Source organism: Halichoeres trimaculatus, unplaced genomic scaffold (assembly GCF_033239565.1).
Source record: "Halichoeres trimaculatus isolate MK-OKI-2021-1 unplaced genomic scaffold, fHalTri1.1 fHalTri1_scaffold_24, whole genome shotgun sequence".
NCBI classification, from domain to species: domain Eukaryota; kingdom Metazoa; phylum Chordata; class Actinopteri; order Labriformes; family Labridae; genus Halichoeres; species Halichoeres trimaculatus.
In genome coordinates this window covers 5,335,514-5,359,784 of record NW_027437202.1, presented here as the reverse complement: position 1 = coordinate 5,359,784, position 24,271 = coordinate 5,335,514, and the positions used below count along the sequence as shown (strand labels likewise).

At 43.1% G+C, this 24,271-nt stretch overlaps 4 protein-coding genes across 8 annotated transcripts in view; 1 reads left to right on the top strand and 3 right to left on the bottom strand.

Moving 5' to 3' along the window:
- Positions 1-1,772: 1,772 nt before the first annotated feature.
- On the bottom strand, positions 1,773-4,785 carry LOC141786211 (cyclin-Y-like protein 1). Of its 2 annotated transcripts, none has more exons than XM_074664964.1 (10): positions 3,900-4,785; positions 3,712-3,786; positions 3,603-3,637; positions 3,413-3,513; positions 3,270-3,305; positions 3,132-3,183; positions 2,938-3,057; positions 2,669-2,835; positions 2,424-2,586; positions 1,773-2,347 (listed from the first exon to the last, which is right to left on the bottom strand). In XM_074664964.1, exons 1-10 carry the CDS (start codon positions 4,057-4,059, stop codon positions 2,231-2,233), a joined length of 1,026 nt encoding a protein of 341 aa, XP_074521065.1. In that variant the 5' UTR covers positions 4,060-4,785; the 3' UTR covers positions 1,773-2,230. The 2 variants fall into 2 exon arrangements, with proteins under 2 accessions (XP_074521065.1, XP_074521064.1); XM_074664963.1 differs by having other exon boundaries at positions 3,413-3,516; positions 3,900-4,784.
- Positions 4,786-5,350: 565 nt separating this feature from the next.
- Positions 5,351-6,319, top strand: mettl21a (methyltransferase 21A, HSPA lysine). The gene is made up of 3 exons (XM_074664588.1): positions 5,351-5,566; positions 5,643-5,754; positions 5,839-6,319. The coding sequence occupies exons 1-3, from the start codon at positions 5,420-5,422 to the stop codon at positions 6,234-6,236; spliced, it is 657 nt and encodes a 218-aa protein (XP_074520689.1). The 5' UTR covers positions 5,351-5,419; the 3' UTR covers positions 6,237-6,319.
- LOC141785946 (cyclic AMP-responsive element-binding protein 1-like) lies at positions 6,296-10,596 on the bottom strand. Of its 4 annotated transcripts, none has more exons than XM_074664584.1 (8): positions 10,443-10,596; positions 9,448-9,544; positions 9,221-9,367; positions 8,957-9,057; positions 8,732-8,871; positions 8,475-8,657; positions 8,227-8,380; positions 6,296-8,139 (listed from the first exon to the last, which is right to left on the bottom strand). In XM_074664584.1, the coding sequence occupies exons 2-8, from the start codon at positions 9,532-9,534 to the stop codon at positions 7,995-7,997; spliced, it is 957 nt and encodes a 318-aa protein (XP_074520685.1). In that variant the 5' UTR covers positions 9,535-9,544; positions 10,443-10,596; the 3' UTR covers positions 6,296-7,994. The 4 variants fall into 4 exon arrangements, with proteins under 4 accessions (XP_074520685.1, XP_074520687.1, XP_074520686.1 ...); XM_074664586.1 differs by having other exon boundaries at positions 9,448-9,541; positions 10,443-10,584; XM_074664585.1 differs by lacking the exon at positions 10,443-10,596 and adding an exon at positions 10,267-10,436.
- A 9,698-nt stretch (positions 10,597-20,294) lies between these two features.
- klf7a (Kruppel like factor 7a) overlaps positions 20,295-24,271 on the bottom strand; it is a 30,000-nt gene continuing 26,023 nt past the window's right edge. The window contains exon 4 of the mRNA XM_074664775.1: positions 20,295-23,974. Coding sequence (XP_074520876.1) covers positions 23,923-23,974 — 52 coding nt within the window. The 3' untranslated portion in view covers positions 20,295-23,922. The remainder of the gene's footprint in view (positions 23,975-24,271) is intronic.

The following is a 24,271-nucleotide window of genomic DNA, read 5'->3' as shown; positions in this document are numbered from 1 at the left end:
TAGCCGTATGTTTTGTAATGTAATGAGTATACATGCTTTCCTCTGCATTATTGAGGGAAGATAAATATTGATGATACAGTTGTGGCACACTTCTGCACTTTGCTTCTTGCAGAAATCATGTAACACACTTAGTGTGACCCACATCCTCCGAAACGAGTCCCTCCCTGCCCTCCCTAATAGACACATTTCACCTCCGCTCAATCTTCACGCACGGACGAGCAGAAATATGCAAAACATGCAAATCATCACACGCGTTCTGTGCAGCGCCGCAGCTCCTGTGTTCTCAGGCCGACTGGAGGCTTTGACATTGTGTAGCTGAAGAGTGTGTGATATGAAGAGTGACCTGAGTGTGTGGAGGGTAAACGGAGTGACTCCCCGGGGGGGCAGCTTGTTCTCTCTAGCCCTCTTTTAGAGTTCAGACAAGTCCCAGGATGCTGAGAGATTAATGAAGCTGCACTGGCTCTGTGATCCCTACAGGATACACACGCACAGAGTCACGAGCGGACATGCTCACACAATTCATTTCAGATTATGACACTTTTCATGTTGCTGCACTGATATGAACTTTACACATGTCCTATAATCATGGACAAGATTACGTTTGATCACCAATTAAGCAGATGCATCAAAACCTTCAATAACCGTCATTAATGAGATCAGCTCTGCTTTCTGTTTTGACCTTACTGCCTCAACAACGTGGCTAAATTTCCCTCTGCGTGTCATATTAGTCTCAGTTACTCATCAGGCTTTGCAGAGGAAGCAGCCCTGATTGTGTCTGTCCCTGCTCTCCTGTCTGGCAATGACAGAGCAAGCTGCACCAGAGCTGTGGAGAGTCTGGAGGATGTCGCATTAACACATGGACTAATCTCACACCTGCAGTCAGGCCAGATTACTTACGTGCTGCAGCGCTGCCTCTGTGTGGTCGCCAGTGGGTACTACAAGCATGCAGAGGGTGATGGCTCAGGTTGGGCTGAATGTGAGAGGAGTGAAAGGGCAAAAAGGGAAACATTCACATGCATGTAGCATAAAATACAGATTACACCAAGGACTCCAGATCCAAGACAGTTAAAAAGTTTATCGTAAACATTTCCATCTTTGTATCTCATCGTCTAAAACCTGCTTCTGAGGGAAGAGAAGTCGGCTCATGTAAATGCCTGATGAGGGCAAAGAAGCATCAGTTTGGTCTCTTTCCTACAAGGTGCTCTAAAGTTGCAAAGGAAAACCACCCATGAGCCTAGTGATGTGTGAAACTAAACCATTTAGCAGTGCATTTTTCATCCCCAGGTGCAAAACCTCAACCAGAGCCTTTAACGTGGGATCTCAGAAGTGAGGAAATAAGGTTAAATTATTTTATTTTGTCCATTTAAAATTAGTTTTTGGGGTTAAAATTGACAAAAGATCTTTAAATGAGCTGTATAAGAGCAGATGTTCAGCATTTTCATTTTAATATCAGTCAGAATTTGTTGTTTTATCTGTCATTAACAAATCCCTAAAAGGTGACTAAGATGGTTAGCTTTTTTATCCGTCTCCAGCAATATACAGTAAATGTTTCTGTTTATTTCCTTATCTCTAACTTATCTCTACAGCTTACCTCGACATAAAACTGGCACAACAGGTGACACTTTCAAAGACAAAAGCAGAAGCTTGTAGATGACCCCTATCTATCACCGCAGCCATCCATGGTCTCTTCCTCTTAGTGAACTCCTTCCTCTCCTCAGACCTCTTCAACAAACACACAACACAACACATTTTCCCATCTTAAAAGCCTGGACTTGAAACAGCGACTGAAATTTATTGAATTAAATAAAGTCTGGAACATTTCACAGCTATAGGAGCCTACATAGTAAGCAAAACAAAATCTAGTCGTCCGTCGTTGTGTGGAACTACACCACAGGGTAGCTCCAGTTTGTCGGTGTGTGAGTCCCGGCTGATGATGGAAAAAACAATGACGTCAGAAAGTGTGACTTCATGCTGATTTCTTCTTCTGCTACTTGAAAAAGAAATGTGACGATCTGCAGAGAGCTCCACCGAATCACCATGCTGTAAAGGTCTTTGTTGTGAACACACAGACTGGATTTGTAGTATTTTAGGATATACTGTATGGTAAACTTCTGTCCCCCCTCAGACATCCACATTCAATATTTTACAACTTTTCAAGTAAAGCTTTGGAAATCTTTCCTCCATCACTCAAAGTGTTTCTTCACCCTTCTGCAGGATCCAAGGTGTAGATTTAAGAAAGCACCGCCTGGGACTTCCTGATGCCGACCAAGTTGTCTACACTCACAGACCTCCTCATGGCAGATTTATGCAGGTCCTTGTACTTGTCCTCGCACAGCCTGGAGATCGCCTGGAGACAGAAAACAACGGTTACACAGAGACAAAAAGCAAGTTCCAACAAGTGAGGCAGATTTAAGTGAGCCCACCTCTAGTTTCTGAGCCCGCTTGTTGCTCAAAGGCTCCAAAGGGAAGCTGAGGTTGTTGTCGTCAGCCAACGAGCGCAGGTCGAAGTAATACTTGGCGTAGACGCTGGCTGGGACGTTGATGTTGAACTGGAGGAGCTCCAGGAAGTGGCGCTCCATCTCGTTCCTGCAGGACGTGACACAAAGTGTGTGGATCAGTGTTTTTAAGCTGCAGAGGAAAAAAGGAAATTTGGAAAAGTCTCACTCACATGTCCTCCACTGTGATATCTTTGAGGATCTGGCAATAGTCGACATTCCACACAGCCTGGTCATCCCAGACCTTTGACGCCAGCAGGATGGCACCGAGTACGATTCTCTTCCAGTTACAAGGACAGATGTCCATCTCTGCGTACGTCAACAGCCTCTCCAAATAAACCTATGACAGCACACACCATGTGTTCACAAAAAGAAAGAGATTAAAGTTTGTGATCTTCAATGCATCAGACTCTTGCAGTGTGTTCTTCTGTGTTATAATTACCAAAGTGACGATGGCACACTCAGCAGTGAGCTGCGCCGAGCTGAAGAGCGTTCTAATAAAGCGATAGATGAGTTTGTGTTCAGGGTCTATCACGGAGTAGTCGTCTGGAACCTTTTCCCGCTGTCAGGAAGAGAGTCATCATCATTGGTCAATCATCACAGAGCCGAGAATAAAAAATGTGCGACTAAACTCACCGAAAGAGGGTGTTTCTTCTCATCGAATATATCCAGCGAGCGGTTCGAATCTCTGTCAGAGCAGAAAGAGCAAAGTTAAAACTCAGTCTGAAGAGCTGATGTGACTTAATGATGATCTACACATCAAACTGTACTTACCTGTTTTTAATGTGGTAGTAAATGGCCAATGCAACGCTAAAACAGAAAAAAATGACACAAAATCATTGACCCGCTAGATGTAAATCCACTTAAATTAAATTTGACTTTTCTTGCGAGGATCTCCAAAGGACAGGGTCACCTACCATTTAATCGTGCTTTTGAGGTTGGGCTGGCTCACTGTGCTGTCATCGATGAATATCGTTGAGCAGGAACTGTACTTTTTTGTCAGGAGGCCCGGGGACATCTGCTACAGAAAGAAAAGACAAAATTTAAATTTAAATTTAAAAAGTTTCAATCACAAATCCTTAGATGGATGCTTAGTCTTTCTCTTACATGATTCATGTAGTTGCTTTTTCTCTTCTCACGAACTGAAAGACAGAGAAAGGAATCAGTGAGTTCAAAAACAACAGACTGGACTAAAACTGTTGGAATAAATACTGACCGTCTGTCTGTGACTTGTTGAGGAAGAGGGTGCTGGCTCTCGGGTGGTCTGAAGGGTTTGCCTCTTGAGCCAGTTCTGCAACATACACATGTCATAGTAAGGAGGGGAGTGTTTCTTTGCACAGACTGTGCCTAAACCTTCAAATGCAATGCCATGGAAGAAAGATATTTTCGATATAGTGTACTCACCATCTGGGAGCTCCCTGTCACTGATGTGCTGCAGGTACGTCCCTGTGTCTTCGCTCACATCCTCACAGGTGGTGATGGGACACTCCTCCAGCTCCACCTCTCTCCGGTGGATCTTAGGACTCTCTCCAGGGGAGATGCAGCAAGACACTGACCCTCCCATGGTTGCCCTACAACAGCCCTGCTACAGCTGGCACTGCTTCCCATACAACTGAGGTGGATCTACCTGCTTGTCTTATCAGGCTGCAGGGTGTCAGTGACTTACAGGTTGATCTTTATCTTATAAGTGGTGGATAATTCAGTGTAAAAGCAAAGTGCATCTGACATTCTTTTAGATCAAAGCCGTATTAAGCTTTTGCATTAATCTTAATTTTAATTTAAGAGCATATGGGACAAGTTCAGCCTCTGCAGGGTTAGTAGAAGATCTATGCAATGACAGCATCTGTGTATCTGCAGGACAGCTGACATATTCAGGGCGTGTGCGCAGCATAACACTGGCGCACTTTTATAAGACTTACATTCGTAGAAGGTATAGTTGTGAACGACAACAACTAATATCAAGTCATTTCTACCGAAAAGAGGCAAACATTACAAAGTCACAGGCTCCTCTACCTCCCTCCATGGCTAGCCGGCTAACGCTAGCTTCCGCACCTCAATCCATTCCTGGCTTCCTCAGCGGCATGGATCAATCCATTCTCACTGCAGCTGAAGGCTCCGTCACAAAGAACGGTTGAATGTCAAGGTTCACTCACGACTTCGCTAACAGTGAACACTTCTAAGGATGGAGAAAAAGGTGATAAAAAGCCTGTGTAGGTATTTAAAAGGCTTCTTTCATCTCGTCGCATTTGCAGGACACGTCTTGATTGTCAAATCAAACTCAGGAGTGTAGTTTAGAGGTGAGTTCCGGTTTTTGCCTTTCAAAGTAAAAGTCGTCATATGAGTAAATGATTTTTTTTCGTCATGTTGTGTTATGTATTTTAAATGTAGAAACAATTAAATCTTCGAGATGACATGTAGGACGATTATATGTTGATTTTTACTCTATTTTTACAGGGATTCACTTTTTATTTGATTTAAAAAATTTAAGTTGAAAACGTGTCGGTTTCTTGACTTTCAGTCGGTTTATAGGGGCCCCGCCCACAGCCGTTGAGGAAACCATTTGTAGAAACGCCCATTTTAAAGTCTCTTTCTCTCATTGGTTGATTGTACCAACGCTGGAACATGATTGGCTGAAATTACCTCTCGCTCCAGAGTAGGCTGGCTCAGTACAACACTCAAATTGCTTTGTAATTCAATTAAATAATCAAAAAATAATTTGTTTCTTGTTGATAAATTGCCAGGAAAAACATTTATTGACACATTTTAATAAAATGGACAAAATATACGACTTAGACACTCGGAGGAAGGCATTTACTTCCAGAAGGTGGCGGTAATGAATCGACCAGGTGCCTTTAATCGACGCTCCAGGACAGCATGACGCATGCGCAGATATGATACTGCAGTGTAGTTCTTAATACAAAAACATGGCTTTGGTTCCGTACGTTGAAAACTCTTTACCTCTCCTCTCCAAATTCCACAATTCATCTGCACAGTTTCGGTTTGCAAACCACAACATCAGCCTGACCCAAGACTGGAAAAAACTTGGAGTGGCAGCAGTTGTGTGGGATGCAGTAAGTGAAGCTAATTTAGCTAAGCTGCTAATGGTGTTAATAGTGTTATTAAAGGTGCAGTACGTGTGTTTTGCAGGCTGTTGTCATGTGCATGTACCTTGAGCTGGGGAAAGTTAAGTTGGAGAAGAAGACAGCAATCGAGCTGGGTGCTGGAACAGGATTGGTTGGAATTGTAGCAGCTTTAATGGGTGAGTTTTACATAACAGTCAAATGCTGCTGAGGCAATCACTGAATAAAAACCAGTAACATGCATATCGCTATTGTTATTCTAGGTGCCAAAGTGACCATCACAGACAGACAACCTGCACTGGACTTCCTTGAAGCCAACGTGAAAGCAAACCTGCCTTCAGACTCAAAGGGATCCGCAGTCGTATCCGAGCTAACATGGGGAGAAGGCCTTGACCGATATCCTCCTGGAGGTTTTGACCTAGTGCTGGGAGCAGACATCATCTACCTGGAGGACACCTTTGTGCCCCTGCTGCAGACTCTGACACACTTATGCTCGGACTCTACTGTTGTGTTACTAGCCTGCAAGATCAGATACAAGCGGGATACAAACTTTTTGAGCATGCTGAAGACAAAATTTGCTGTTGAGGAGGTCCACTATGACAAACAAAGGGACATATATGTGTATAAAGCCTGGAAACTGCCACAAAGGAAGGATTTGTAAAACACACTTTTGTAATACATCACTATTTTTACAGAAATTGAATAAAAACTCATCAAAGATTACAGAAACACATTTATTAACAGCTGCCAAAAAATGTAATATTTGAATAGCTCTAACATAATGCACTGTATTATACAAGTTGGTGCCAACATTTAGAAATAGTGAATACAAAATTAATGAAAAGCAACATAAAAAAGCATACTAGGTCTTGACAATACGTAATACCTAAAATAATACAATATGGCATTCCATGTTCATGAAAATCTCCATTTGTTCGCTGTGAAGTTTCTCGTATTGAATTTGTCACACTTTGCGATCCTTACATTGGGTGTTTGATAGGAGCTGTACATGGTGAAATTTAACGTAGAACATCAATGCATAATGATGCCTTTGATTGCAGAGTAATCACTGTAGCAGTGTTACTTCAGAGTTAAATCTCACCTTGCAGGCAGCAGCAGGTGAAATCATCCTGGTGACTGATGTGAAATGTGGAAGGATTGTATGTGCAAGGAAAGTGCGCATGCCACTTTGTAATCAGACTAAACAGAGCTTGGAGACACTCAGCTGGTGCATCAAAGGCTGAGATCTTGACAGTGATATTTGTAGATGTGTTTGATTTCTCCTAAATGCTTTAACATCAATGCAAAAACTTCAAAAAGCAAAAGAAAGGACAGAGAAATTCATAATAAACCCACAGATCAGGTTGTTTTGTCTCCAAAATCCATTTAGAACTATGCAACAAAAAAGATAAGGCCCATTGTTTTTGGTTTCAACACAAAGTGAATCTAAAGTGATAAATTTAATTTAAAAACTGCGTAAAAAAATATTCTTCAAAGAAAGAAAACACATGAAAATCCACTTTTCTAAAATACAAGCTTTCACAAAGACACAGATCATCTTCTGCTCATGCTACAGCCCACCTCCATGTCGTTAAATCATTTTTCCTATAGGAGATACTCTGCCACAAGAACCCCGAACAAACTACAGCAAGCAGCAGGACACAAAATTCATAGCCTGTTTATCTAAAGGTGTTGAGAACAAAAACAATGAGCCTTAGAAACATGCATTACAGAGCCATCAGACATATGAAGATACCTGTAACCATAAATGTTCTTTAAGAGTCTCTCATCTTCTGTATTTAAACATAAAAATCATTTTACAACCCAACGTAATGCTTAGCTTTTATGTTGACAAGGCAGAGTTAATTAAAGTAGAAAAAATGGCGATACATAAACAAAACAAAGCTAAAAGATAAAAAGTCCATGACACAGCCCATCAAAGCATTAATAAGTAACAGATGTTAATGCAGGAGCGCGGTTACAGTTACAAACGCTGCACACCAAAGTCTCCAATGATCCGAGAGTTTTGGGGATTACGCTGTAAAAAGTTGAAAGATGGTGATGTTGCTTGAGAAGTGGCCCATTGCTGGTGATGTTGCCCGTTTCATCCAGGCACCAGTGACTGGAATGCTTCCCTTTGGTGGCTCTCTGTTGACTTCACAATCAGGACCCTGTGTTGTCGTTTCTCCCACATTCGATCTCAACCTTTCCAAACCCCTCTGCGGAAACTCATGGGAAGAAAATTCATAAAGTGTTGAAACTGAGAGAGAGTGTGTTTCTATCCTCGGTGAGTCTTTTTACAGATATTTGAGCAGTTTTTAAAAAGAAAGCTGCAGAGTAGAAAAAGGGGCGTGGCTCTGTGCTGAGTCTCTGTACGCGGTTACAGACGTGCACCTGGGCAGGCGTTGGGTGACGTTTTCTACTCAGATTTGTGGCAGTACAAGTCTTTGAGGGCTTTGAGTTCCTCGATGAGCGTTTTGTTCTGGTTCTCCAGCACGGCAACACGGTTCTCCAGACACTTGACGTACTCCTTCTTCTTCCTGCGGCACTCTCGGGCTGCCTCCCTGAGAGACAGAAAGACCATGCGGGTGAGTGAGTCTGCATGGCAGGACTTGTGTTATTGATATAATAAACTTTCACGAAACACATACCTGTTTTTCATAAGTCGAACCTCCCTTTTGCGAGTGACCTCCTCTGTTCCTCCTCCTGTGCCGAGTGCAGGCGAAGTGGCCATCACCACCCCTGAAGAGATGGTGCTGGAAGGGGCTGTGCGGATTTGATAAGCCTGGACGTCACCAGAGGCAGCTGGTGGATGGAGAAAAACACTTTCATAAATATTCTTACAGACATTCATCCTGAGACCACAAAGTCTGATTATCTTCTGGAATTATTCCTCTACCTTGTACAACGACTTGGTTGCTGGGAACGAGGATCTGCTGCCCGTCACTTGTCTGGGCGTACTGTAGGATGGTGGCACCAGGCTGCGCCGCAGCAGCGTTTGCCATGGTCAGAGTCTGCAGGCCTTGCACTCCATCTGTGCCGTTATTGGCCAGCTGGATGGCTCCACCCTGGGTGATTGCGACTGCAGAGGGACAGTGTGTTAGAATCTGAAATGCTTTATGAAGAGAATTAAAAGCAAAATCCAAAAGTACTGACTGTACTGGCCGCTGCTGGTCTGATAAATGGGAGTGGGCATGGTGACTGTGGTGATGGCAGGTGCTGAGTCATCCTCTGACTTCTCTTCCTCAATTCGAGGCACTGCGGGGACATCTGACGATAGGTCATTCAGGATCTTTCTGTTGAGGAGCGAAAAGACAAAGAAACCATCAGTACGAGCTCCTGCAGTGAAAAACAACTTCTATAAAACAAAGGTGGACGAACCTATATGATGGTCGCCTGGAAAGGATCTCTCTTCTTTTCTGTGAATCTGTCACACTGTCTACGGACTCTTGAGAATCTTCACTCTCAGCAACAGTTGAAATCTGCAGAAGAAGAAGTCACACTTATTTTGATGAGGATTTTGAAAGTTATGCAACACCAGCAGATTTGTTTCAATCCACAGATTCTTGCAACGGCAGTGGAGTGCTTTCCAGGGTGGAGAAAATACAAACTGATATGCATTGCTTTTTTCTTCAGGTTTCTCACCTGTACAGTCTGGACCTGTGGGGACTGGATGACTGAGGGCTGAGCAGCTTGGATCACTCCATGTACTTGCACTGTCTGCCCATTCGGCAACTGGACTAGCGTGACTGTGGGACTACTGGACGTCACCTGGCCTGCTGCTATAGACCCCTGCAAAGCATGACAACCCACAGTCACACACTGTTTTCATTCAAACTGCAGCTGCAATTCTTGGTGCTTAAGAGATTTACCTGGGCGAGAGTGATCTGCTGGGCCTCAGACTCAGAGACAGCAGTTTCACCCCCTTGCTGTGTGTCTGCAGCGGCCTCCATGGTCATTTAAAATCTGCTGCAAAGAAAATAGGGCTTATTTTTAAACATATGTCATCATGCACACAGCAAAGACTGCTGCAGAAACTCTTCAAGCAATCTGTTGTTGATACTCTCAAGGAGGGTGTGGCTTAGCTAAACGTGCTAGCCTGCATATAATTTACAGAACAAGGCTAAATGTTTAAAAATATGAGTCATGTGGAGGATAGTGTGTGACTCTCAACGACTATGGGTGCATTTAAATAAATGTGCTGCTACACAGGAAAGTGGGTTGTTACAAACTTAGAGTTAGCATGTTAGCTTTCACTGTAGCATGGGCTAGATAGCTCTCGTTAGCATGCTAACACGCTAATAGGAATGCGCTGCATGTTAGCACAGCTAGCTACTATGTATTTAATATTTGCAAAGCATTAGTCTTCACTATTTTTTCCAGCTTCTGATACATATTTATCCTCATATTAAACAGACATACCAGACCATTAAAATAAAATACACTGACTCTCATTGCTAAAGGTTGCTAGCTGTCAGGCTGAATGGAGGGAAAAAAGTCTGCATGCATTGTATGCCAGTTTTTTTCTTTTGCAACTAGGGCACCCCACTTTCACTACCGATTTGTTTCCTTCATTTTCAAAAACACACTCCTAACATTTACAAGCTGTAAATAGCTAGCTGCTTCAGTACATTATTTCTTAACTGTTTAATCCAGGATCAGTAAAATCAAGCCCACTCCCATATTTATACCTATGTCTCAGTAGTGTTTCGAGCCAGCGAGCCTTGCAGAGACTGACTCATTTTCTGAGCCTCTGCAACACCGCCGCCATGATCTCTTTGTTGGCTTTGTGCGGATACAAGGCGCAAATAACCTCTCTGGGCAGCCATCTATCTGTTTAGCAAACATCGGATGCGTATCCTCTTACCAACACAGACTCGCTTCGTCACTCCCGGGTCTACGGAGCTCCACTTTTATTCAGACCGACACGTAAGAGACCGCGTCAGGCTACACCTCCGTCGCGTCACCGAGAACAACAACACGGAGAGGAGGACGAGGGAGACGACGACAGCGAAAATCAGCTCGACCGACGGGACCCGAGGGGACACGGAGAAAGCCGAGACGTTACGGAAGCTACCGAGGGGACATGGGGGAAACGACGGAGATAACCGAGGTAAGAGTTCAGATTTCGGGCCTTAACTGAGCATGCGCAGGGTTGCATAATAATAAAATATAGAAAAATGTAAATAATGGACCTAAAATACATGAATTTCGATAAACTTTGAATGAATTCGATTGAAAAAGCTTCTAACTTCATTACTTGTTGAGGAAATACGTACTTTTATTTGTATATCTGGCTTTATTAATATTTCTATTTTTTAATTCTATTCTATTTCACTCTATTTGTCTTTTATATTTTTATTTTTTTCTCTCAAATTGAGTTGAGGCTCTGTACCTGTATACTAAGAACAGTAAAACTTTAGTTACTACCACTCCCATCAAAATTGATACCCATTACATGCGTGCAATGAATTATTTTGTGTTATTCTGTGCGTTTGTTAGGCGGGGTAGTTACACGTATTCTTCCTTTCCTGTAATCTTATTGTTTAGATGATTGGCTTAATGGTTTTTAAAATTCACGCACTGCAAGTGCAGCTTTAAAACACAGGGTGGCAGCAAAACTCTTTTTATTTTTTCCTCCTGACAGCCTGCACTGACTGCCCTGTTATGAAATGCCGGGGCCCCTGTTTCTTTTATCTCAGCCTTATATGATCAGTTAACTGTGAATAAGATTAACTGTGATACTAGCTTTATACAGCCAAAGCATATTGTGACTTTAATGGGAAACCAGTGGTCTCCTGCAGCCTTGTATTACTTATTATGTGCTATTTACAGCCCTCGTGATTCACATTACATTTGCTTCTCCTTGGACGTTGAATCCGGTCATAAAATGTGCTCATTAACTGTGTCACTCGGCGTGCGAGGGCCAGTGCTGCAGGAGCGAAATGGGTTCTAAGCTGTAGCAGCTGGTCAAAATCCTGCGGGGAAAATGAGACTTCAGACCAATTTATGAGCATCATCTCTATGTGCGAGGTCATTCCAGAGGTCTCTTTATACACACACGCTCGGACACACAGATGTCAAACATACCCATCTTCACCTATCCAGTGATTGACTGCAGCAGGGGTGCAGACATATTCACTGCAGATGAAACCAAGCTTGTCATAAAAGCTGCCTGAAGAGCATCTGGCAACAAATAAACCTACATTTGACACTTTTCCTCTCATTATAAACACATATTAGTCACATAGAAGCCCTCAAATCTGCTCCTGCGGCCAAGCCAATGTCTTCAATGTGCCCTGATTTCCCTTTATGACTATCACAAGACAGGACAGTGTTAGCAAACAACAATGAGGCTGTGTCTATACATCCACTTTCAGGATATTTCTATGCATAATTCGCACTTACTCTCTTATTAGTTTTGCAGTTTATTAAAGCAGATGCAAACCTTTATAAAGCTTGCAGGCTTAATACAAGTGGCGCACCATTTTTTAATGGGCACAGTCACTTGAAAGGATTTCTGCATCATTAAAAATGACAAGCTTTAAATGTCGTTACTGATTATCCACACAGATGGAGGGGAATGCAGAGACCTGACAGAAATATTAAGACTAGGGGAGCTCTTCCATCGACTGTGACGAGCAGTGTTGCTAATGCTGCATGGGGAATTCTCCTGGAAGGCAATCAGGCAGGTAATCCACACGAGGAGGAGCAGAAAGTATCTCAAATAGTGTGTTTAGGCTGTTTTTGTCATGAAGGCAGGTGCAGGGGAGAAATCCTAAATTCTACCCGGTAAATAACAGTTTGACAGAGTGTAAGCAGAGTGTCTCTAAAAAATGCATTTTGCAGCCTAAAATAGCAGCAGTAGTAAATACCTGTGCATCTCCTTTCTTCTGACAGCGGGAGCACAGAGACATGCCGGGTAGGGGGATGGATAGATGGGTATTGAGAGTGAAATCCCACTTCCCCGCGGAAATCTCAGCAGGTAAAAGCAGATTGCAGCTGCTGGATGAAATCCATGAATTTGGAAAACAGTCTTGTTGCTGCATTGACAGCCGTGCATTTTGGGGGGGAATTTGTCATGGATTTTGAACAGGTTTCACAGCCCCCCTGGGTGCTTAAAGACACTTTTTCAATAAGGTAGCACGAAAACCCACAAATGGGGAAAGGGAGGCATTGAAATTGGAGTTCTGAAGCTGCTTGGATGAGTTGTTTTTCCATATTTTGGGGGGATATGAGCTGAAAATACTGTGTAAACTGGGAAAAGCTGTTGGTAAATTACAGAGAAGAGTCTCCAATAGTTTCTTTTTTAATTTCAAAACTAAATAATGTTGTTTAGGATGGCTTAGATGAGTGTTCTCATCAAAAAAGAGCATGGATATTAATTCTGGATTTCATTTGTTCCTCATTTATGAACAACACAGCCACAACTTTCCACAACTTAATTATAGAAGACAGATTTGGTTGTGTGAGTGTGAAATCAGCGAGGATAAAGGAAAAGGAAGAGTCAAACTCCTCCTGTTTTTTTATGGTCGAACTGTGCATTGTGCCAAACAGCGTTTGCAATCTCTGCTCGGATATGAACATCTTAAATCCTCACCCATTAAAACTTCACTCCAGACACTGTGTTTGCTCCACAGCCGGTTGTAAAGAGCAAATATGGAGGAGATCTCGGCGACTCCGAAGGCTGCGTTTTTATAGACGCTGGCTTGTGAGATGCTCTTGGAGGGGCTAATCCTGCTCTCCAAGGAGAGAGGTAGGTATTGGCTTTGATGATAGAAATGGATTAAACAGATTACATTAAAGGCCAGTCTAATTGAACCAATCTATCCTGATTCTGCCGCTGTAAGATAAATGATGAGAGGGCCAGATAGTATATATAGGTCGTGGGTTTGAGTGTGTGGCTCTGGGTTTGTGTGTCATGTGGACATTAGCAGGAAAATGGAGCCAAATCCCCTCCTCCTATAGAGAGAGCTCCACCTCTGTCTGTGGATAAAATCAAATCTGTGCTTCTGCTCTTTATTTAGGGTTACTTAAAGGTAGAGTGCAGAATTTTACTTAGAAATTAAACGCCAACTATGTTGATGTTTTGGTTGGTTGCTAAGTCTGAAAAATTGCCTTAACAGCAATATTTCTGTGTATAAATGTTGAATGATATTATGTATACAGCTGATTTATTGCGACAAACACTAGTCAGAAATTCTAAAATAAACAGAATATAACAGGAGCTTAATTAATGTTTACATCCGGGGCAGCCATCTTTGATTTTAAACTCAGGGGTGGTGTGGATCCCTCAACTTCCCGGTTGGAAATTCTGACTCCCAGTTGAAATTTCCAACTCGTAACTTGTAAATTCTGACGTCTGAGTACAAATGAAATGCACCATGAAACAGATTTTTAAAGCGAATCGGCTGTAGCGGCCATATTGGAAGTGCAAGAGCTTTTTGTACCAGGCTGTAAATAAGTTAATTTCTGCTATGAAAACAGCTTTTGTTTGGCTTGGTGTGTGTGTGTGTGTGTGTGTGACTTCCGGTACTTACGGTGCCAATTTCAAGCAGACTCTTGAGAAACAGCAGGTTTTAGCACTTCTGCATTGTCTCATATTCTTAGACTGGAGGTCGCCGCTTGTTATGAACCCCACCTTTAGGAGTGAAAACATGACAGCTTTTGTAAATTCAAAACAGCAATTTCTGCACCAGTCTGCTCCATCTGTCTTAATCAGTACAAGCACAGACAATGAAACATGTGCTTAGAGTCATCCTTTATCTTTTACATAATGAGTCTTTTGTATGTGTGTATCTGTGTGTGTGTGTGTACCTGTCCTCTCAGACAGCCTCGTTAGTGACACTGTCCAGTAGCAACGAGCTTGATAGGCTGACCTTTCCTTCCAACCTCGTTATCAAGGAGAACTCGTTAAGCAGCACTGTTTAATTAGCAGCCGAATGGCAATCAGGGCGGAGCAGGAGACCTCGGTGGTCATAGACACGGATCAATGGTCTTCAGGGAGCCTCTGTGCTCAGCAACAGGGGGACCTTTTCACACATGTGCACGTTGCATGGTGATGAATATGAAGGAATGCTGTTTCAATACAGGAGAGGATGACGTCAGCACAGAACTTTGGAACTGCAGGGCCAAAAGTGCCATAAAGTGGTTTTTATGACTTGCTATTTCATAACTACGGAAGCCTTAAGCAGACACACAGTCAGACATTTTATTAAATCAGTAAGTTTTGGCCAAAAACTGAAATTTCCACTGAGATTCCCAGCAGAAAACAAAACTAAGGCGCCTATGCACTTTTATCCTAACTGTGAAGGGTTTATTGCAGGTTTTACAAATTTCATGCCTCCCAGGATCCCTTATCCCATCCTCTCTCTCAACAATAATAGCAGGAAACACCACTGCGAGACTAATATCCCACTTTTATTAAAATCCGAGTGCAGTGGCACACTGATAAAACAGTCACCCCGCTTGACGCGCACACAAGCTTCATTCAGAGCACGTGCATATCCACACACGCTCCAAAGTGTGTGCAAACACATGCGTGTTTAAACACAAGCACGGATACACAAAAGCAAGTCGGGAGCCAACAGCCGCCGCACCTGGTGAGATCCAAGTGAAAGTGAGAAGCATAAAAAAGAGCTGAACGCTCAGGTCTGTTGATCTATTTTTACCGCAGAGCAGGGGGCAGAGGAAAAGAGAGGAAGAGAAAGAGAGAGTCGTGCATAATGCATGGCCCTGTAGAGCAGCAGTGGCTTTCACACACTGCTCTGGGTTTCCAGGTGTCTTTGCTGTCTGTCAAACAGCACAGCCAGGTGCTCTCACACAGCGCTTTGGTTGATCTCTCCCCAAGCATGAGACCACCAGCTCTTCTCCCAAAACTCCACACCTCAGCTTCATTCAAATGTTTCTGTGAGGGGACTCAGGAGCAGAGATAGTCCTTAATATATCATCTCTGCTGGATGTGAAACCACTCAGGAAGCTGTGGTACGACAAAGTGCTGCACAGGCGATGACTCAATTCACAAGTTGCTGCCTCACATTTATTTTCAGACACGGGGGAATTCACACACTCAGTCTAAGAACCAGCAATGAGGCTCAGTTTGACCTAAAACTGGGTTTATGTGTGAGGCCTCCATCAGTGGTGACCCAGGTGTTTCATATGAAGGCTAACGAGCTGTCACATCTGCAGGGGAACTTCTCATACTACTGTCATATGTTCAAGACAACTTTCTTCAGGATACAGAGTGATGAGGTAATGTATTTATTTATAGTAACTATATTATATACACATTTATGGTGTCATATATTTATCATATTAATTCATATTCAAAGAATTTAATCATCTAAATGTTTCAACCCATCAATATCATTAGCCTTTGTGCTAAACTATTCCCTTATTGAGTCTTTACATTATGCTACAGGAACCTCTACTAGTCTACTGCAGCTGTTAGCTAACAGTTTCCCCAGAAAACTCCAATTTAGGATTTTCAGCTTGAATTTTTACTAAAAAAACTGAACTCACAAAGAAATGTACATTACTGTGTCGCAAGAGACTCTTATTCACCACATTTAACATGGTAGAAAGCTCCTTGTTTACCAAAAACGATGTTAACAAACTAGCGCTAGCTTGATGCTAACGTATACAGAAAATCGGGTTGATATGCTAGCGGTTAGCATACATCAGTATAGCTCAGGCTTCCGAATAGAAAGTCAACTGTTATCACATAAACACACCACAGATAGTCTTTTTAAACAATAATTAGGACTCCAAATGCCGAAATACTCACAGGCAAATGAAAGAAAAGTTACTGTAGGCTCATGGCTTGCTTTATGGCTATGGCAAGTTTCAAAACAATCTCTTCAGGACACTAGATGGCCTACTTGAGTCAGTAATATATTATAAAATATCACTTAAATGTCACATGACGTGTAATTTTTACTTATTTTTATTTATTTACACCCAGAGATTCCCAGATACAGTGACTAATTGCATATTTAATCACTTATAAACTCAAGTTAATGTCCCAGTAAACCTGTAAAACTGCTTTTTTTTTTTACAGAGGAAATTCACAGAAGTTGGAATGGATGAAGAAGAAGGGATGGGAACTTCAAGCAAAAGAGCTATTGGATATTCACTTGTAAGTATTCCAAAACTATTTGAAGATTGTTCAACACTCGTACCAAATCTATTTTGACTTCCAACCTGTTTACTTCTGGTCTGGCTCCGTTCATTTTGTCAGTTTGTTGTTGTTGTAAATTGAATATAATCTGGTTTGGACACGGCTTGCTTTATTTTGAAAGTCCATGGCCATTTTAGATGGTTTCTGTACACAACTTCCTGTCCCGCTCAACGTGTCTTTTTCTTTTTTCTTTGTGAAATTGACACATAACAGCTCAAGCATCCTGCAAAAAAACTACAATCTGCTGCAGACAGGACAAAGCGAGCATCATGGACTATTTGATTTTTTTATGTTGATGACTATATGAATATTCAAAGATGGTGTCACCATTATTTTAGTGGAAAAAGACGCTTAAATTCTATTTCTCAGCTCTAACACTGACTTCCTGTTTTTACCACAGATTTTCCTGAAGCTTCTGCTCGTGCTCAGCGATACAGACATGTAAGTGTTTCTTTAATTTTCCTGTCTTATGATGTAAGAGTAGGATATCTTCAAAAATAAAGACTAGTGTTGTTCTCCGGTTTGGGTAAAGGCCATATGAGCATTCCTGAAGGGGGCTGGGCTGCTGCCGGGCATCACAAGGAGGCCGACTAATGAAAGCTTGATGAGGATGCTTCTCTGAATCCAGCAGCATGATTAGGCTTTAATTACCGAGGGCCGCCTCGACATATTCCCTATAATTGGAAATACCTAAGCACTTGGCTGCTCATGGCACGAAACCAAAGCATCCATGGTTCACAACCCTTCGTAGGACAAGCCTCAATCACATTTCAGATGAACTCCACTCTGCAGGGGGAGATTGTACGGCGGCGCTTCGAATCGAAGCTTGTTTTAGGTAGATTAGCTGCTATGTAATCTTAGAAAAGAGTTCGGGTTGCATGGGATAAGATATTGTGGAGGCTTTAAACTTGGAGCTCTGGCATCCCCACACAGCCAGATGTGACAATAACATCCCTATAAGGCTGCCAAACGCCTACAAGACACCCACAGGCACTGGCAGCTCCCGTGGTGAAATCTTCTGTTGCACAACCACAAGAAAAAGAAGCTCTTGTGTTGCGCTGGTTAAATGAATCACTCCCTGGCCTGAAGAATCCGTCTTTCTTCTACTACAGTCGCTTCAATTCAGCAACGTCACGCCATTTGGAGCGTCCTTCGATGAGCTGAATCACTGTGTGGGGGACAAAGGTTTCTGAAATGTGCACAGGTGTTTCGAGGCTGAATGGTGATGGGTGAGATTGGTCGTGTTTTCCTTTCAAGGTTAAAAAATAAGCTTTCTGATTCTAGAAAATAAAACATATCTGTGACCCATGCTTGGCATAAACAGTGTACACAGATTAAAATCAAATGCTTTGAATAATAGCCAAAATCTATCTGCTATACATTCATGCTTTGACGTAATGCGATAACATCCCGGGATGCTTTAATCCTATTATCCAACACGATTTACATAGATGTTATCTTCTGATGTTAACGGATGTGAACAACAGAGACGACATGGTGACTGAGTACATGTAAGCAAGCGTTCAACAGTCGTGTTTATCAAGCCGGCTTTTCTATTATTCAGATTATTCTGCTCGGGATCCCCGGTGTAATTAGCTGGGAAACAAATCCACCTCTTTGCTCTGTGTGTCTGTGCATTGATTCAGCAGCTGTCAAGTGCTGCTGGAGGAGAGGAAAATGTGTCCGATGTGTGCATGGAGATATTTGATTTTAGTGTGGTCTGACTCAGTTTAAGAGAAAAAAAGTTGGTGTCTCATCTTTTTCTTCCTCTTCCACAACCATTTGTGTTACATATCGAGCAGATTTTTGTCTCTATTTTGTTTGCAAACAACATTGTGTGTGATTTTCCTGTGGTGTGGGGTGAGTTGAGAGTGATTTTGTCCAGTTAGAGCCGCTCGGAAGGCCTCAGATTGAGAGATCATAGATTATGAACCATAGAGTGTCTAAAACATGGACGTAGTCTCCACATCGTCACCATGAAGCCAATCCGTTGACACAGCCACATTTGATGTGACACTGGCTGTTAGTTTCCTTTTGAACAGTTACAGGGTGCCTGTCGGTCACATGACTTGAGCTGTGTCTCTGATTGGACAATTACCATACAGTCTGTGTGGAAATCAGCATTAAATCCCCTCTTGTGTCCACAACTTTTTCCGTAATCGTTCTTCTCTTTTGAATTTTGTTTTAAATTTAAGCGTCCAAAAACAACCACCATTGCCTTTTCTCATTCGTCTTTCATGTTTGTTCACATCAAAGTCACGTTTTACCGTGTGAGATTTGGAGTATTGAGCACGAAGACGCTGATACAGAGTCAACACCACACACTTTAAGACCAGAAGACAGAGATCTTGTGTGATTTGTCTTTTGTTATCATCAAGTGTGTGCTTTCTAAATGTGTGAAGGTTTAAAGAATCCTGTAATGTGAATAAGCCTAAAGCAATTTGGGGTAGAAAACTGGATTATGCCTGAAAATTAATCCAGAAATTCAGTTTTCAGTTGAACTGCACCAATCTGTCCGACCCCACTTCGTTGAATGTGTGTGTTAACCTTTCCCAACACATGGCCGTGCACTCCTCACCCTCCTGAAACACATTAAGACCATTTAGCTCTGCTATGAACTCACATACAGCCTCATTTCCATCACGCGGAGTGGAAATGACGATGGGAAAGCGCTCATGGGACGTGCGACCTTTATTGAAAAACGACTCCATCGGCTCTAATTTCATAACGCGTCTGCAGGATTGACGTAGTAGGTGCAGTTAGGTAGATAATATGGGGCTGTCTGTAATTACAGATAAAAGAACATTAAGTTCGACAGATACATGTAAGCTTCTTGATGAGGGTGCCCGTTTCAATTAGGGAGCATTAAATGAAACAAAAAACCTTATGGGAGTTTCTCACTGACAGACCCAAGGAGAATTAATACACTGCATAGGGCCATTTACCAGGGAGTAATTACTCCCTAATTAGCCATTAGTTATTCGATTACCCTTTTATCAGCTAGTCATGGTCAAAAGGCAGGAATAGCGGATAAGTCATCACCTTGCTTGGTAACAGATGTAATTAACATGCCGTGGCTCCCTCAGAGAGCAGGCACAGTGAAGGTATTTTGGCCCGTTTCCTGAGTTTGATCAAAAGGAACGATAAATCAGAGGCTTTTCCAAGACCGTCTAGGGGAGGTTTGCTGCAAATAGCAGAAAAAAGGAGGGCGTAAATTAATTTCCCTGCCCACTTAAACCCTGGTTGGGATGCAGATTGAACTCTTAAAAAGTGCAGCACTGCTAAACCGCCTCCGAAGCTGTCCGGTCAGTGAGGTTGGAGGCAGAAGGGGGATGTAAATGCGCTGCTCATTGTTAGCAACCTGAATGGCTTCATGATTAGGACGGGATAAGAAATCAGGAAATATTCTGCGCGGAAGATGAGTGATTAGGTGCATATTGTTGCCCGATGAAACCGCCATTAACAGACCAGCCAAGAACCATGAATACTCCATGCCAAACTGCTTCTACCATTTATTACACATAATTACATTCTTAAATAAAAACGATTCACCGAACAGTTCCTTGCATAGAGATATTACAATACCAATTTAAAAAAGGAATTATGAAACAAACCGGTAACAAAAATAAATCTTTCTCATTTTTATCCATAATAAAGAACATTATCGTACCCATACGTCATAATATACAAATGATAAATTTGAAACACTTTGTACAGCGAAAGAAAAGGAGAAAGACAACACAGGAAGGGGGGAAAAGGTGGAGAAGGGGGAGTCGGACAGTTGAAAGGGATCATATCTGAGAAAATGGAGGTGGTGGCGGGGGCGGGGGAGTGTGTGTGGTGGGTTTCTGCGACGGTGAGGGAATGCTGGTAGAAAAAAGGGGGTGCGTTTGATTTGGAATTCAGACCTGGTGGAAACAGAGGTGGTGTCACACATAGTAATGCGTGCCCCCCCTGCCCCCACCTCCCTCCTCCTCCTTCTCTGCTGAGAGCTGCAGTCTGCTCCTCCGACTCTCACAAGATGGCATGAAAAACGGTGAAAAACACACAAGGAGAACGGAGTGAGAGTACCTTCAAGTGTGTGTGTGGCTTGAGGATGTGCTTGTTGCATGAATGTGTGTGTGTAAATCCATGTTGCATGTATGAAGTGTGTACATTTGTGCTAAAAACAGCTACTATACAGACTTTGTGATCAGTGTTTCATCACCCAGGGGTCACCGTGTGAAGTGTAGTGTACAAGCGGACAGAAAACATCAGATATGCAAGTGATTTTTCCAAAAATTCAGAGTGCAAATACAAACAGACGAAGAACACACAGGCACAGCAGAATTGACAATCATTCATTAAGATGACACAGAACTGAACCGCATCCTCAGAGACAACATGAAACAACCTTTCCCGTAAACACATTCACATTTGATATCCCAGTTTTCGAGCTCGAGGCAAACTCGCAGGGAGGTGTGTGTGTGTGTGTGTGTGTGAAGTCCAGATTTTAAACTGCCTGTCATTTCATTATTCACATGTCTTGGCTCTTCAAAGTCTGGATGAAGATGAAAAAAAACAAACACATTCAGTGTTTTCAAGTCCAGGATCGGAGGATGAACACATTCCCACACATTCGCAAGCATTCGGTTTCACAGGAGAGCGCCCCGTTTAAATACTGAAACACACACAAGTAGAGCTGCCATTGGTGAGACAAATTCAACCCGGGGGTTAAACTGCTGTCCTTCGTCGGGCTTTGCGGCATTAAGCACAAACCTGCTCTTGACATTCTCGTCTGGGCTGGGTGTTTGAGATGAGCAATCGAGAACTGGTCGGACTGATGATCGTCATGGCTTTAAAAGCATTTATAAAATGACTTTTCTTCTAACGTCTGGAGGAGGTGTCATGTCATCCTTATTAGTTCTGACTAAAAAACAAACTTCAAACTTGCTATTGTGGTCATGTCTGCGTCTGAAGCCTGTCCCTTGGTGTTAAATATAAAAAGGACTCTTGTTTGTTTGCAAGTCGAGTCGGTAAGAGTTGATATTTATGCAGGGAGTGATACCGCCTCTACTTCCAGCGCTGCAGACAGATCATGACTAGATATGATTGAGCTGGGCTGCATTCATACCCCAAATTGAAATGCGCCTCTGGTATACAGAGTGAAATCAATTTTGTTGCTCCCTTGCCAAAAAAGCCGACTGCTGTGCGCCTCACTCTGCCTCAAAAGTATTAAAAAGTCTTGTTAAATAAATAAATAAAGAATAAACACCTTGACACAGTTTTTCCCAAAAGACTTTCCTGACAATCTTTTGTCCAAGCTGCCTTTTTGAAATCGTGATCCTGCGGTGCAAAATTCAGATCTGAACGGAGAGGAGCTGAGAAGGTTAATTTGAGCTTTCTAGGAATGTGTGTCATGTCTGTGGGTTTCACTCGGTTGCACTTTCACAAGCTGATAGGGCGGTTATCGCTGCTGACTGAGCAGATCCGCTCCTCCCTGCACCCATTTTCAGCCACCCACTGGAAATCTGCACTCATGACCTCGAGCTGGTCCACGACGACCGGTTAAATGTCAAAAGCTAACAGCCGTGACTTGCTAGTTATTCCAAGTCCAACCACTCATTTCTAATGTGAAAGGAGACGACTGAATGAACACACGGTGTCTGGTTTGATCCGACCCTCTCACTGGAGGCTCCTCATTGGCCTGGCAACACGTACAGACGAACAACAGATACATTCACATTGATTTGCTCTCAGAAGAGCCATCCAATTGATTGAATTTGTGTCTTCCTTCAAGTCCTTTGTGTGTCCAGCAGGGCAGAAATCTGCGTTCAGACATGTGTGGATGGTCAGGAAGTCAGCAGGAATGTTCTTGGATGTGCATAGGGCCCGATCAGGAGAGTGTCGAATGCTGCGTTTCTCTGAGATGAAGTCTGGAAGAGATCTGCATGGTTGGTGTGAACAGGACAAACCCTCCTCGACCCAGTGGCTCGTTGGTTGCCAATCACTCTTAAAGGCCAAAGAGATCATTTCAGGCATCCACTATAGACACTTGTGTTTTTTTATTTTTTTTTGGCTGCATCTATTTCCGATGTGGTCCTCTCGATCGTCTGTGAACAAACCTCTTAGAAATGATATAGCCTTTATCATACATAGGGATCTTGTTTGCGTTCAGTGTGCTATCTTTTGCAGTCAGCTTTCGACTTGTGCATGTGGCTGCTCACACTTATACGGCGTGTGAAAGCCAACGTTTGGTGAGTCCCCCAGGGGGATTATCGTTTTTTTTTTTTTACAAAAAGTTTGCAAAGAGTCAATTGTGCAACAGTTCCTGACGACTTATCGTAACAGCAGGGATCCAGGAGGAGGGGGAAGCCATCGAGCGTGGTTTCAGCTGACGCTTCTGGGAGATGAAGAGTCTTTCCCAGAGTAGATTAGTTAGCCTCATCTAGCGGTATCCCTCAAAAGATGATGTTCATAAAGCAAGTCAGTCCTCCAGATGACCTCAATCAGTCTTCACAGTGCATCAGTGCAACACACTCCCATCTTCAGGTCTGGGAAATCCAATCTAACGCCCCGTTCAGACCAGTCCTCGAGTGAAATCGAATCAGAGGGATTTATAAATGGGTCCAGTTGAAAGGTTTGACAGGGTCAGATGAAAAATTACCAAAGAATTGCCTGTCCAATGTGTGACGGCAAAGAGGAGAAGCCATCTTTCTTGCTGTTGGAGATGATCTTCCTTGATCGGTGCAGCTTCCCAAGCAGTCCCTTTTGGGCGCCGCTGCACTAACAGGTTTTGGAGGCGTTCCAGAGACTGAAGCGACTGGGCTGCCAACTACAGGCACGTGGTCCAGCATCCATCAGGTGACACATACGAAGGGTGGGATGGAGCATCTGTATCGTCCACGTGTCGACGTTTTGCGAGGTGGCGCCGTGTCACCGTGGAATCATGGACCAACTGCTCGAGCACAGATTGACGGAGCCGTTTTGGACTCGTCTGTGTTTCTGTCTGTAGTCAGCGTCTCCATCTCGAGTCCAGAAATCTGTTGTTTTGTCGAGTCCACCCCCCAGCCCCTGTCTCTTTTAGATCCATGGTGTTATTTTTCTGCAGATGATGCCCCCTCTCCTTCCACTCCGCCTCCACCCCTCTTCCCCTCTCCTCCACTCCCGCTGACCTCTCTCAAATCCCTCAGATGTGCCTCTTCATGTGTAGCGCCAAGTGATCCGACCGCGAGAAACACCTGCAACCAAAGGGAGAGACAGAGAAAACAGAGAGCGGCTTGTTAGCTTGTTTCCAATGCAAGAGGGGGAAGAAGTTTGTTTTGTCGATGGAGCTAAACGTTGCTGTTAGCTAGTGAGTGCTGAGCCACTAATGCACACGCAATTAGTATATGTGTAACTAATTCATAATCAGCATTTTCAGCAGCACTCCTAATGACTTCAGCTGCGCCATGAATAACTAGAGAGCGCGCAGATGGATCTGTTGGAACAGTGAGGAAGAGGGGGCGGAATAAAAAAGCAGCACACAGAAACATGTG

Excerpts from the sequence above, each read along its gene's own strand:
- LOC141785946 (XM_074664584.1), bottom strand. The coding sequence starts at position 9,534 with ATGACCATGGAGGCCGCTGCAGACACACAGCAAGGGGGTGAAACTGCT. Across the intron at positions 8,381-8,474 it reads CAACCAAGTCGTTGTACAAG|CTGCCTCTGGTGACGTCCAG; the intron begins GTAGAGGAATAA and ends TCCATCCACCAG. Across the intron at positions 8,140-8,226 it reads GTTCGACTTATGAAAAACAG|GGAGGCAGCCCGAGAGTGCC; the intron begins GTATGTGTTTCG and ends TCTGTCTCTCAG.
- mettl21a (XM_074664588.1), top strand. The coding sequence starts at position 5,420 with ATGGCTTTGGTTCCGTACGTTGAAAACTCTTTACCTCTCCTCTCCAAA. Across the intron at positions 5,567-5,642 it reads CAGCAGTTGTGTGGGATGCA|GCTGTTGTCATGTGCATGTA; the intron begins GTAAGTGAAGCT and ends TGTGTTTTGCAG. Across the intron at positions 5,755-5,838 it reads AATTGTAGCAGCTTTAATGG|GTGCCAAAGTGACCATCACA; the intron begins GTGAGTTTTACA and ends TTGTTATTCTAG.
- LOC141786211 (XM_074664963.1), bottom strand. The coding sequence starts at position 4,059 with ATGGGAGGGTCAGTGTCTTGCTGCATCTCCCCTGGAGAGAGTCCTAAG. Across the intron at positions 3,306-3,412 it reads CTCAAAAGCACGATTAAATG|CGTTGCATTGGCCATTTACT; the intron begins GTAGGTGACCCT and ends TTTCTGTTTTAG. Across the intron at positions 2,587-2,668 it reads GATATCACAGTGGAGGACAT|GAACGAGATGGAGCGCCACT; the intron begins GTGAGTGAGACT and ends CACGTCCTGCAG.